This window comes from Microtus oregoni, unplaced genomic scaffold, assembly GCF_018167655.1.
Source record: "Microtus oregoni isolate MIOR12 unplaced genomic scaffold, Mior012 000030F_ref0000283, whole genome shotgun sequence".
In the NCBI taxonomy this organism is placed as follows: Eukaryota; Metazoa; Chordata; class Mammalia; order Rodentia; family Cricetidae; genus Microtus; species Microtus oregoni.
In genome coordinates, this window is record NW_024543089.1 from 475,195 (window position 1) to 489,316 (window position 14,122).

The following is a 14,122-nucleotide window of genomic DNA, read 5'->3' on the forward strand; positions in this document are numbered from 1 at the left end:
TTTGTGACAGTTCAGAGTGTTCATTTAGTCTTGACGTGAGTTAGCGGGACTAACAGTCCCCGCAGACTGGCCAACCTGCCGGGATGTGCGCTGCTGTGCCCTTTCTTTGTGTCACACTCGGGTTCCTGTTGTCTTCCTTTGAGAAGAATCAGTCTTGTTTCTCATCCTCCAAGCTCCTAAGCCAGCCTGTGCTGTACTGTTGTCATCGTCTTCCCTCGACAATGGCAACATTTAATTATTGTTTATACCTGCAGTACGGCAGAGCAATGGAGATTCTGATTTAAGAACCTTTCTCTGTGACCCGGAAATATCCCGCTGGCATACGGGGCCAGCTCCGGAAATTTCAAACACTGTTCCGTGGGGAATTGATACTCCAGCATCTTGGCAGTCGTCCGGCTCTGTCACTCAGCCCAGGGCAGTGAGTTGCCTACTTCAGGCTCCTTACATCCCAGCTTTCAAAGGGCAAAGTAATTGGAGAGGGGCATTGGAGCTGTGGGCCCCGCAGGCTGGTTTAGCACAATACACAGTGAAAGGCTGTTTTTGGGAAGCCAGTCTGATTAGGGCCTAAGGACTCTTGCCTGCTCTTGGGATATGGGGCCTTGCTGGGTGAGTGGGTGTGTTAGCAATCTATTTAGTCACCCCAATATAAAATAGACCCCCAAGCAGGCATTTTATTTTATTTTATTTTATTTTAGTATCAGCTGTAAAGATCTAGTTATGCATTGTAACCCCAACCCCCAGAACAGCTAACTAATCAGCCTGCTGAATTTCTCGGAGTTCAAGGCCAGCTGAGGTGGCTGAGCACTATGGGCTCCCTCAGCATGGGCTTGGTAGAATCTCAATAGCTAGTTTGCCAATTAGCTAATTAAGTCAGATAAATGATAAGCTCTTTGAAGTGTTCCCTGTGCCTTTTATATTTCTTGAACACTCTGAATCATTAGGCTGCATTTGGAGTGTTTGAAGGTTTGTTTCCCGAGCCACCCTGCCGTGCACCGCGTGAAGAGGGATGGGTCCAGCTTCAGTAGACCCTGGTGGGCCTTTTGCGCCACAGAGCCCCCGGCTGGACCAAGCTCTCCCAAGTGCTTTCTGTGCGTGATGCATGTCTGCTTCTCTCTCCCCTTCTGTTCCCAAGGATGTTAACACAGGCGAGGGCAGTGAGTTTGCAGACAGCGGGATCGAAGGGGCCACCACCGACACGGACCTCCTGTCCAGGCGATCTAATGCCACCAACTCCAGCTACTCGCCCCCTACCAGCCGAGCCTTTGTGGGCAGCGACAGCGGCAGCAGTTCGACGGGGGATGCTACACGCCAGGGGGTGTACGAGAACTTCAGGCGAGAACTGGAGCTGAGCACCACCAACAGCGAGAGCCTGGAGGAGGCCGGCTCTGCACACAGCGACGAGCAGAGCAGCGGCACCCTCAGCTCCCCGGGCCAGTCGGACATCCTGCTGACAGCTGCGCAGGGCACCGTGCGCAAGGCTGGCGCGCTGGCAGTCAAGAACTTCCTGGTACATAAGAAGAATAAGAAGGTGGAGTCCGCTACACGGAGGAAGTGGAAGCATTACTGGGTGTCCCTGAAAGGTAAGGAGGCTGGCCCAGCAGCATGCTGGGAGTGCCAGCGGGTGCATCCCACAGGTCCTCACGGTTATGCGATATTTTGTAATTGTGTGTCTAAAACATGGTCTGTTGTGGTAGAAACACAACATTAGATGTATTTTTTTCTTTCTAAACTTAAATCCTGGGGTGAGGATGATGAAGATAAGCCCATCACTGAAGAACTGAAAGATCTGGTTTGGGATTTGATTTTCTTTTTCTGTCTGCGTTTTCAATACTAGGAATTAGATCCAGGGACTCTCATGGGTTACATATTACATAAGCGCCCTATGTATTACATCCCCATAGCTCTTTGTATTTTTATATTTGTTTTGAGGTACCAGGTTGCCCAGGCTGGACTTGGCCTGTTAATCATCCTGCCTCAGCCTCGGGGGTAGCTGGAATTATAGGTACCTGCCACCGCACCTGGCTGTTTAACACAATTTTAAATCTATGATAGGGTATTGTTGGCCGTGTGCACAACACTGTAGGCAGGCCTCTAGGACTTACTCACCTGAGGAATGGAAGCTTCATGTCTCTTATTCAGTAACTCTCTCGGAGTATTCCCCACCCCCTACAAATGCTCTTTCATTGTTTTCTGTGCTTTGTGGTCACCCCGGTTTTGTTTCTATTACTGTGATAAATAAGAATACTCCAACCAAAAACATCGCAGGGAAGGGAGAGTTTATTTGGCTTACAATTCCAAGTTGCAGTCTGTCAATGTCAAGAACCCAAGCCACTAGTCCCATTGCATCCACAGTCAAAAACAGAGAGGCGTGAATGCACCCGTTCTGCCTGCTTTTGCTTGCTCTCAGCTGGTTTTCCCATCCTATACAGTTCAGGACCCTCTGCCTAGGGAGTAGTGCTGCCCACAGTGGGCTGGGTTTTTCTCCGTCAGTTAGCAATCAAGACAGTCTCCCGGAGACATGCTCATAGACCAGCCTAATAAAGACCGTTACTCAATTGAGACCCTTCCCAGGTGATTCCAAGTTGTGGCATGTTGAGGTTTAAAAGCCACCAGCACATGTGAGAGGAACAAGTCAGGTTCCGCATTCTCATAGATTGCTGGTTCCCATGTGCGATTTTGAAGTGAGTTCCCCTCTAAAATTTTGTTTTGGGTTGTTCAAGTTTATTTTTCACACAGTGACTGTTGGAGAGAGAGAATCCTTAGCTTAAGTCCAGTGAAATGGCCCAGGTTTGAGGACTCTTTTTTTTTTTAAGTGGTAGAATATTACTAATTTTACAGGCTTCCATCTGGTGCAGATGGGCTGTCTAAATCATCATTTGTTTCTGAACAAGTCACTATTTTATAGTCTAGCTGTGTATATTGGAGTACTCTTGGTTGTACACAGGGCAGACAGATGGGTACCACACTGCTTGCTTCTCAAAGAAACTTAGTGCTTACATTTTGCTGCCATTTGGTGTCCTTTCCTGAAGAGGTTGTGTGTGTCTGCTCAGCCCTGCATGGGTCTCTATCCTGGAGACTTTTGTAATTCATTTGTGAGAACTATGTTATAGAGAGAAAAACGTTACTTAAGAACATTGAGAGTTTGAAGCTGGGCGCTGGTGACTCACGCCTTTAATCCCAGCACCCGGGAGGCAGAGGCAGGTGGATCTCTGTGAGTTCGAGGCCAGCCTGGTCTACAAGAGCTAGTTCCAGGACAGTCTTCAAAGCTACAGAGAGACCCTGTCTTGAAAAACAAAAAACAAACAAACAAAAAAAAACAAAACAAAAACAAAAAAAGAAGCTAGCTTTGAGATGGGAGTGGGACCAGGTGGAGCAGATAGGAAACACACAGGAGAATGAGGCCAGGGCTGATCAGGTAGTGGCACAGAATCAGATCATTTGATATTGCCTCTCACCGGCCGAGGCCAGTGCGGGGAAGTCCTACAGTAGAAGCCCGGATCTTCCCTGTGCTCTGCTCAGTGTATGCCTGAGCAGTGAGCGTGTGCAGATCAGGAGATGGGTGCCCCCCTTGCTGGGGGCTAGCTGGCTTTTTTCTTTGTTTTGTTTTGATGCCTGCTGAAATAGGAACCTATGCGCTGGTTAGGCTGTAGATTCTGCTGTGCATCAGATGTCCATAATGACAAGGACAATAGCAAAGCTAGGCAGAACTGCCCCCTAAAGCTTGGGTGGGAACTCTTTCCTGTAAAGTCCCTGGAGGCCCAGGTCATCTGTCTTGTTGCTCAGTTGCTCCAGAGTGTTATTGTTCATGTGGTGTGGGGTCATGCTTCTACAACAAGGAGTGTATCCTGTGGGGACACTTGGGAAGCCATTGCTGGCCTTTCTTACTCACTACCTGCCTTAGCTTCATTTGGAGAAGTGCTGTGGGGTTGCATGTGGGGTCCCTGTCATGCCTGCTGTTCTGCTATGATGAGATGAGTTGGAGAAGAAAGAAATCCCCTCCCCCCCACAAAGGTACAGATCCTCTAGTACCACCTGTTGGGTACCATTCCTGGGGAGACGCGGACAAATATTACTTGACCCCAGTAGGGAATTGACAATAAACCAAAGCAAGGCTATCACCAAAGCCCAACGTGAACCAATAAGTCTGTTGGGTTCTTTATCTGACTCTGGGAGAGGGACTGCTTGACGGATGGATCACTGAAAGCCCGCCCCAGCATGAAGGTTCTGCAGGCCAGAACTCTGGTTCTTCCTGCTTAGCTTGTAGGGACTCTAAGAGGCAGGGGAGGGTCTCTTCCGGGTCGCTCCGGTGCCCTGGGCCCCTTCAGGTAGCACAGCCAGTCTCTGTTTCTTTTGGCAACTTGACTTCTCTCATGCAACCCTGCTTGTCTGGGAGTCTCATAAGTGTGTGCCATTTATTTGAGTTTGGTGGGGAGGAAAGGCCTAGTGCGTCTAATCAGTTTCAGGGACATCCGGGCAGTTTGAGTTATTTACTTGCTGAATTTCCAGAGGCTCCCTCATAGGGTGGCAGGTTCTATTCCCTCCGGAGAACACACTGAGTCTTAACACACTTCCCTGAGAGATGCAGTATTTTCTCCCCTCAGAGGAAAGTGCCACCACAGCACACGCCTTCATCCCCATTAGTAATTGTCACTGAGCACTTAAGAGCCTGACATTAAGACCTACATCCCAACTGCCTATGATGCTTTCTGTGTGGTGCTTCCTGCTTACAGAGCCGTAAAGTCTGGAGATGGCCTGCTTGGACTGCCAAAACACAGGGCCACACACTAGATGTCTCAAGTCGATGTCTGAGAGACTTTCTCATTTCCCATTTGACAGTCTAAAGGAGAAGCGTTGGATGGTTGGTTTCCTTTGAGTTCTGTGCCTTGATATGGCCATGGCTGTCTTTTTTGGGTCTTGGCACGTGTTCTTCCTTCTGTGATGGCTGTGTCCAGTGTCCATCTGATAGGGTGTGAGTCGTTAGATTAAGGGACACTCATGTGACCACCCTTTCCCTTAACTGCCTCTTTAAAGGCCATATCTCCAAGTGTAGTATGGGGTTAGGACTCAGTGTGGCGAGGTGGGAGGGACGATTTTTACCCGTGAGAAGGCCCTGGGTTTGAGACTCCTCTTACTCCGCCTTTGAGAATGGCATTTCTTGGTATAGAATAGAAATAATGAGGTGACCCTTTTTTACTTAGGCTATAGACGAGGTGATGTTTTGTTTGTACCTTTTGAGAATATATGTTAAGCAAGGACTTGTTATTTTAGTGAGCTTCAGGTTCCGGCAGTGAAGTTGCTGCTTTACAAACTCTGCAGTTTATTGCAACTCTATTGCTCCTGTCTCAATGTTTCATGGTCCAGTTAAAGATGGGCTGAGGCTCTGCATTCCCTGAGACCTTCCCATAAGTCCCACACAATTCCTGTTTCAGAAAGCACAGGGCATAGTTTCATTCTAGGAAAAAAAAATATAGATTGCATTGGAGGCCAAAAATACATCTTTTCTGGAAACCGCTAAATCCAGTCCTAGTGTTTTCTCCGAGGGTCCAGATCCACAGAACATGTTTTAGAATTCTTAGCTGCTTATCACAGGAGAGTGGGTAAGAGTACGCTCCAAGGGAAGTGTCTGCCTTCACCTCCTGATAGTGCTGCCTGGAGGCAGCTATAGAGCTGTGTTTATAGTCATCACTGGGCTTGGGGTCCTCAAAGTTTGTATTGTTTAAGATCAAAGACAGGGTCCCTGGCTGGCTTGGAACTCTGTGTAGATTAGGCTACCCTCAAACTGACAGAGGTCCACCTGCCTCTGGCTCCCAACAGCTAAGATATAGGTGTATTGTAGCAGGTTTTCTCAGACCACCAAATCATGACATGGAGATTTATTATTAATTATGAATGCTTAGCCTTAGCTTAAGTTCATTTCTACTAGCTCTTATAACTTAACTACCTGTTTCTCTTCATCTACGTTTAACCTTGGGGCTTTTGACCTTTCTTTCCTTCTCTGTGTCCTCCTTTCCTGCTTCCTCTGTGTCTGTCTCTCTGTAGGCTGCATGACTGGTTGGCCCCTGGCATTTCCCCCTTTCTCTCTAGATTCTTCCACTTACCTACTCTCTCTGCCCATCAGCCCCACTTATCCCTCCTCTGCCTAGCTCTTGGCCATTCAGCTTTTTATTAGACCAATCAGGTGCCTTAGGCAGGCAAGGTGAAACAGCAACACATCTTTACATAGTTCATCGAATCTTCTATTCCACAACAGTGTGTGCCAACACTCTTGCCCTCAAGAAGGCTTCCAACCAGACGTTCTGACAAAGACAGCAGAACTCTGAGAACTCGAACGCATATGGGAGGGATCCCATCATCCATTTGGAAGCTGTAACTCAAAGTCTTTGTTTTTCCACAGACCCATCAAGGACCTGATTGCAAGCAACACCCCATTTTCTTTACCCCTTGGGCTCCCACACACTTTTAATATTAATTCAGCCCTTTTCTGATGGCTGGTGTCAGTTTCCCTTAGACATCTACCATTGGCCAAGCATTAAATACTCACCCAGACCCCGTTCTGTTTTCTCAGGTTGCACGCTCTTTTTCTACGAGAGTGATGGCAGGTCTGGGATAGACCACAACAGCGTCCCCAAGCATGCTGTTTGGGTGGAGAACAGCATTGTGCAGGCTGTGCCTGAGCACCCCAAGAAGGACTTTGTCTTCTGCCTCAGCAACTCCCTGGGTGACGCCTTCCTCTTTCAGGTTTGTGGGGGTACTGTCTTGCAAAAGTAGCCTGCCCTCGCCTTTTAAAATAATTTTGAGATTTTTCCCAAAACAGACAAAAGTGTTAAATGACAGAATAAATACCTGCCATGAATTGTGGAAATGAGAGACCTCGTGCAGAGTTTGAATGTGAGGCTCAAGGAGTATTGTGCTTTGGGTGTGAGAAACTTGTTTTGGATGTGAGCAGACGGGTTTCTCGGTGTGGCTTCAGGAGCATTGTACAGCCCACAGAACAGGATCATGAATTCCTTAATTTAGGTGTGATTTGAGCTGTCAAAATTTCTATCATAATATGTTCTCTGCTAATATTAATCATAAAGGTAAAATAATTACAGCCAAGAAAGGACTGGTTGTCCCTAAATAGTTTCTCTTTCTCAGCTTACCAGAACTTTCTATCAAGTATTCTTGAAGTCTGACTATTCACTGTTCCACAAAAATACTTCTCAGCTTCAAGGTTAACATTTCCTTTTATAGTGAACCCTTTGAGCTTGCAAGAACTGTCTGTGCTTTAAGTGAGGACAGTTCCCCTCATTTATTCCATTAATGTGATGAAGGCCACAGAGAAAGCGGAGTGTACAAAATACAAACGCAACATTGTGTGAGCGGTCGTGAAATAAGTGTGCAGCCAGCAACTAGAGCAAGATATAGAAGGTTTAGGCTCTGCATAGCTTCCTGACAGCCACATGTGCACACCAGCCCACTTACCAAATAGAACTGAAGCTGCCTCTTACCCTCCAAGCCAACACACTTGTTTACCCGATAGTCACTCAATTTATCCTTTGTTTATTTGTTTATGAGGAAGGTTGCAGGTTGGTGAAGGGGAATCGTGTGCACAAGTAGTTACAGCTCAGTTGTGCATTTACTTCTTTGTCTGTGGGATTGGGAGAACAGTACAGAGGTCAGAGGACAACTTGAGAAGTCAGTTCTCTCCTCCCACGATGTAGGTTCTGGGGACCAAACTCAGGTTTTCAGGCTTGGTGGCAAGTGCCTTGACTTCCAAAGCCATCTTGCTGGTCCTCCAATGGTGAGGGATAGTTTTTCTGGGTATAATATTCTTGCTTGCTAGCCCTGTGCCATTGAATGAATGCACTGAAAATGCAATCCTGCTCCCTCCATAGCTTCCAAGAGAAGCCCATGATAAGTCATTCTTATAACTATGATGAATTTTTGTGATGAATTACTTGTCTTTTGTTTTTGTGTACCTTATAATGTATTTGGTGTCAGCTATTGAGTTTATACTGCCTGAAATTTATTATGTTTCTTGTATGTATAGATTTGTGTGTGTGTGTGTGTGTGAGAGAGAGAGAGAGAGAGAGAGAGAGAGAGAGAGAGAGAGAGAGCGAGAGAGCGCTTTATATCCTGATCCATAGGCAGCAGGGAGAGACAGGGGCCTGAGCTGGACTTGTGAAACCTCAGAGCCCACCCCCAGTGACACACCCCCCTAATCCTTTCCAAATAGTTCATTAACTTGGGACTGACCACGCAGATAAAAGCCTGTTGGGCATTCTCATTCAAATCACACCAAACAGCAAGCACTCTTAGCCTCTGAGCCATCTGTCCCGCCCCTTATATGAGATTCTTTAAAAAAGAAAATCAATTTCTTGATTAGTGCTCTCTGTTTATATTACAACTGAGTGAATTCAAAAGCTTCACTGTCAAAAGCAATGTTAGCGTGGAAACCAGGAAGTATTTTCTAAATCCATAGTCAAGTGTCTGGGGATGAGTCTCTGTTGGGAGGCCGTTTGCACCAGTGTGCAAGTGGCCCGAGTTCAGTCTCCAGCACTGCCACCCACACTTGAAAAAGGGACACAGCAGTCAAACTTGACTATTACCATCACACTTGCTCCTATAGAAATGGTGTCCTTTGTTTTCTGTGTGTCCGCCACTGTCTGGAGACTGCTCCCCAGCTTGGGGCACACAGTGGAGGTTTGCATTTACTGACTGGAGTGTTCACCCTGCTTGAGAAGCTGATGCTCACGGAGCACGAGCAGCCACCAGGTCCACAGTCAGTGAGTAGCAGGGCTGCGCTAGCCCACGCCCCTTTCCTCATACCGTTCTGTTGTGTGAGTGGACGCCATTTGTTCCACCCGTGTGACTGCTCACCCCTGGGAGGGTTTGGGCCAGAAGCAGCGGGGACAGTAAAGTGACTGTCCTTTTCTGACTTTAGCAGGTAAGCCACTCCCTGGGAATGTCTGTCGGCAGCAGCCCGGGTTGGCTCACTCGAAGGCCTGCAGTTGTTTTTCTTACACTCCTCTGGTACCAATTCCCGCTGAAAGGACTTACTAGTCTGCCCGAGAAGTCACATTCTATCAAACCCTTCTCGTAGCGACACAAGCCCGTATTCATGGAAACCTCTGTCGCCTTGTTATGGGGAATTTTTATGCTACTTATATGGGATAAAGGACAAAATGAACCTTTTCAGAGGAAATTACTGTTGTTTGGAATCCATGAAGGCATTTTTCTGCCGTCTACTTATTGTAATCCACATAACTCCAGAGGGGCCGACTTTGAAAGAAACCTGTGTGTGCAGGGGTGAGGTTAAAGCAAGGGAGATCAGCCGTGATTATGGAAATAATTTGTAGGTTATTTCAGTGCTCACTATTTTCAGAGCCTGTACGCTGCTGATTCCACCCCGTTGCCCAGATACCCACACATTTACGCTGGAAAAGAGATCCGTGTTACCCACAGAAGTAGAAAAGGGGTTTTGTGTGCAGAGTGGGGGCGGGAGTGAGGGGGGGGATGTTGGAGCAGCTGTTATAGAAGACGTTTTATGCTGTCTGCAGAGTGTGACTGTAGCTCCTGCCTCGAACTCTTAGAGTTAGAGCTCTTTCCTTCGTCCCTATGTTAGGGACGGCACCAGCCACTCACAGAGTCCAGGGTCCTCCTGGCTTACTCATTCTTGCCTAGAGGATGCCACAGCTGCAGACAGCTCGACCACTCGCAGGAGACATCCCAACATGGGTTTCGAATTCCTGTCCCAAATGCTTAGGGAACACAGCCACCAGACAGGACGAGAGAGAGGGAGAGGGAGAGGGAGAGGGAGAGCGAGAGGGAGAGGAGAGGGTGTGTTCATGAGTAGAAAGTTGTCTGTGGTTGAATATATAAAGGAGGGACAGAAAGATTGACTTGGGCAGAAGATTGCCTTTTCTTGGTATGTTTTTGTCCCCTTTTGAAGACAGTTTTTACTAGGCTACTTTGTGCATATTTTTAACACCTCATAAAAAGAAATAGGACTTTGTGTGTATGAAAAGGAGACTGACAAACCAGCATCAGCACCCTTCTCTGGAGTCACAGATTAAATGGCTGCTTAGCCTGCTCGGAGTCCCCATCAGCAGCATTGGGATTCTAGTACAGAAAGAGGGAAGTTCTCGGTGTTTTTCTTAACCGTTATATTACAGAGGCTGAACATGGCTTCACTGTGACTAAGGAGAGGTTTCGAGTTTCACCAATCCCTGGGGATCCTACGTCCAGATGTCAAACCTTAGGAAGGGTCATGAAGGTCACAGACAAATGCCTAGGACTGGAGTGACAGGCTGGGGAGAAAATGCAGTGTGTAGACTCTGTGGGAAACACCCTAGGGGAGCTTTAGCATCCTGGGACTTGCGTAGACTGACCATAGATTTCCTCCCTCTGGGCATCACGACTGAAAGTCCACTTCTCTTGTTATAGTGATACTTCATTCGTGTTTTAATAAATCTTGCCTGAAGATCAGAGGGTAAAACTAAACCACTAGAGAGCAGGCAGTGGTGTCACACACCTTCAATCCTAGGATTTGGGAGACAGAGACAGATGGATCCCTGTGAGTTCAAAGCCACCCTGGGCTACACAAGATCAATGCAGAAACAGATCCAGGTGGTGGTGGCTCACACTTCTAATCCCAGTCCTAGAAGGTCACATGCTTTTAATCCCAGCACTAGAGGGGAATATAAAACAGGAGGAGACAGAGTCTCATGGCTGAGTCTACAATTGCCCAGCCTTGGTAGAGGTGAGACTTCTCTAGTGGCTGGCTGCTTTGCTTTTCTGATCTTCAGCTTGAACCCCAATATCTGTCTCTGGGTTTTTGTCATTCATGCTACATCTTCGGGCTCTCTGTTCAAGGCTCTTGAGCCATTTCCCCTGTCATTTGTAGATTTGGTCAGGCTTGTGTCTCCTGTCCTCATGTGATCATCCCTGGGCACCCGGCATTGAGGTTCTCTAGAGCCTGTTTTCCTCTCCCACATCTTTCTGTCTTTAAATCATACTGTCAACTCCGTCTGCATTTGTGGTGCCTTAACCACCCCCTGCAGCATCAACTCTTAGCCTGTAAAGACTTTCCAATTTATTTTGGTAGTCTCTCCCCCTAAACCCAAACACAGAACTGTAATTTCTTTTTAAACATTATCTTTGTGGGGTTTGCCCTTGAAGTGAGTTTGAAGGGCCTTATGCCCCTTCCTTGGTTCTGTATGTAGGACAAGCTCCATCTCAGGTCCTTCTTTTCTTTGGAAATACCTGAGTTGACCTGGTCTGTAGCGAAGCCCTGTTTTCCCCACACTGTGGATCCTATCCCTGCTCCTAAGGTTGCACCGTGGAACATTTTTGGTGGTGGTGTGATGGAGGTGGATCTTGTATCTTATCTGTTGCTTTCATCGGTTAACTAATAAAGAAAACTGCTTGGCCTGATAGGACAGAAAATTAGGTAGGTGGAGTAGACAGAACAGAATGCTGGGAGAAAGAAGCTGAGTCAGGTCAGTCGCCATGGTTCTCCCACTCCAGACAGACGCAGGTTAAGATCTTTTCTGGTAAGCCACCTCGTGGGCTACACAGATTATTAGAAATGGGTTAGATCAATATGCAAGAGCTAGCCAATAAGAGGCTGGAACTAATGGGCCAGGCAGTGTTTAAAAGAATACAGTTTCCGTGTAATTATTTCGGGGTATAAGCTAGCCAGGCGGCCAGGAGCCGGGCTGTGGGAAGAGGCCCGCAGCTCCCTACTACAGTGGTGCATTCAGCTTCAGCTCCTGCTAGGAAGCTGAAGGGAAACTGGGTGTGAACAGAAAGGGGCGAGCAAGAGTGTGTGCACCCATTATTTGGCCTCCTGCTCTTGTGTTAAGGAATCTAGTTCCAGAAGCGTAGAAATAAACTCATGCAGCAAGGACATCGCTTCGGGAAGGCTAGGCTGCTGACCCAGGTGCCTCCACTAGACACAGATACTTTGGAGGCCACTTTCAGCATGGGGTTTTGCAGGGAGCCATGCGTGGTCAAGCCACAGCAAGGACACTAAGACCCTCAAGGGAAGCACTTTAAGGTTTGGGGCCTCCTGAGATGTAGGTCGGCATAGAAACCCATTCCCCTTGATGGATGGCTTGGTGTTACAGTGGTAAGTGATATGCAGGGACAGAAGTCAGAGGCATGGCATACCCTTCTGTTAATGTGCCAGAAGTTTCCCTACTAAACGTGCAGTGCAGACCATTAGCATCCAGCTTCCCCTTGCCATGAAAGACCCAATATAAACTCATGAAGGAGAGGGGGCTATTTAAGTCTGCCATGAGCTAGTTTCAGTGGTGTGGGCTTCTGACAAGGACAGCACACCTCCTTCCCTTCTCCTCTCTTTTTACCTCCTTGCTCCTCTTTCGCTGTGACAGGCACCTGCTGTTGACTTCCAGCTTGTGATTCTTGGGCTCTTCTGAGGACGCCGTGAGTTTAAGGGAAGCTTCAGAGCCTATGTTCTTATTTCTCTGCTCTCCGACTTTCCCACTAGAGGCTTGCATCCTATACCTGGTGACCATGCTCTACTCCTACTCAGTCACCTCAGTCTGCCTGGCCGTCACCTGCATGTCACACACCAGTGGCCTTCTGCGGAAGGATCTCAGTGCACAGCTTTTGTAGGCATTTTCTCAGGGGTCTGCTCGACTCGGCCAGTGCCCTGTCCAGTGCTTTGCATTCACAGGGCTGCTATCAGTGCACTTCCTCATTTGCAGCCAGCAGCTCCTGCTTCTCTAGTGCCTAACTTCCTGGACTCAACTCCCCCTATATAAAAATGACCTTCAGTTGGGGACAGGAAGAGAGTAGGTGTGTGTATAACTGTCTGACCTCCTCCAGTAGGGGAGTGTAGAAGGAAGTTTCTGCCCTGCTCAGTCCCAAATAAACACACAGAGGCTTATATTAGTTATAAACTGTTTGGCCTATTGCTCAGGCTTATTACTAACTAGCTGTTAAATTCACCCATAATTCTTGTCTATGTTTAGCCATGTAGCTTGGTACCTTTTCTCAATGCAGTATTCTCATCTTGCTTCCTGTTTGTCTGACTGGCAACTGATTCTCTGCCTTTCCTCTTCTTAGAATTCTCCTACTCTGGTTGTCCCACCTATACTTCCTGCCTGGATACTGGCCAGTCAGTGTTTTATTAAACCAATATGAGTGACAAATCTCCACAGTGTACAAGAGCAGTATCCCACAGCAGGGGAGGAGAGTCTCCATGTTAAGACCCCTTTACCAGTATTAAAAATGTACACTTAATTAGGGTTTGTATTAACAAAACTCTTAGATATGATGACTATAACCAAGAGAAACAGACCTTTGAGGAATTCGCATAGGACTCTCATCTGGCCTCTTAAAAGATGGAAACTTCCATTCCTTCCCTTTTCTTTTAAAAGAAGTTTAACATTTTGTAGATTTTTTTCTTATGCATCTCTCAGCACAGCTTACCCCAAATTTTAGTTCCTCAGGCCTGGCATTTCTTCTCCAGGATTTCTTCAGTGTAAGATGAGGCTCCCTTTCCTGCCACTCACGTAAACCATTGATTATCTGAAATAACCGAGGGTCCTCCGTGCGGTGGGTAATTGAAGCTAGATCTATTTAAATACATAATGAAGCCCCAAGCCTCATCACATCTCCGCACACAGAGGGGCTCTTATGCAAATACATTTTTTTTTCTGATTATCTGTTGGCAAGAACTTCTCTTCCCCTGCCCGCTCACTGAACTTCACAAGAGTATTTATAGCATCCCCAGAAGGCAGAGGAAGAATCTCAAGACTGTTCTCTCTACCTGTCCACTGCCATGTGTGATTGGAGGGGATGACTGGTGAGGGTGGGCCAGGGTGTACGGGTGTGTATGGGTGCTCTCTCCTTCTGCCTTTGTGGCCACTGGGCTCTGGCAGTGAACACTTTCTTAGATCACGTCCCTGACTACACTTGCCTACTGTGAGGAGGTGATACAAGGTTGAGCAGCTTTTCCAAGAGTCAGAATTTAGTCTGTGGAGAGACCTTCGTGGACCCCACTGCATTAAGTTCGCAGTCGGCCAAGGTTACGTCAGAACTGGAGCCTGGGAACTGATGGGATGTTTGAAGACTTTGCCTCACGGAAGTAGCTACTGAGAGCAGGGAG

General features: G+C 47.4%; 1 protein-coding gene across 5 annotated transcripts in view; it reads left to right on the forward strand.

Annotated features, from left to right (window-relative positions):
• The window catches only part of Tiam1 (TIAM Rac1 associated GEF 1), a 351,773-nt gene that overhangs the window by 245,954 nt on the left and 91,697 nt on the right, over nt 1-14,122 (forward strand). For all 5 annotated transcript variants that reach the window (XM_041678508.1, XM_041678510.1, XM_041678509.1 and 2 more), the window contains 2 exons: nt 1,133-1,580; nt 6,566-6,738. In XM_041678508.1, the coding sequence (XP_041534442.1) occupies nt 1,133-1,580; nt 6,566-6,738 (621 nt within the window). The remainder of the gene's footprint in view (nt 1-1,132; nt 1,581-6,565; nt 6,739-14,122) is intronic.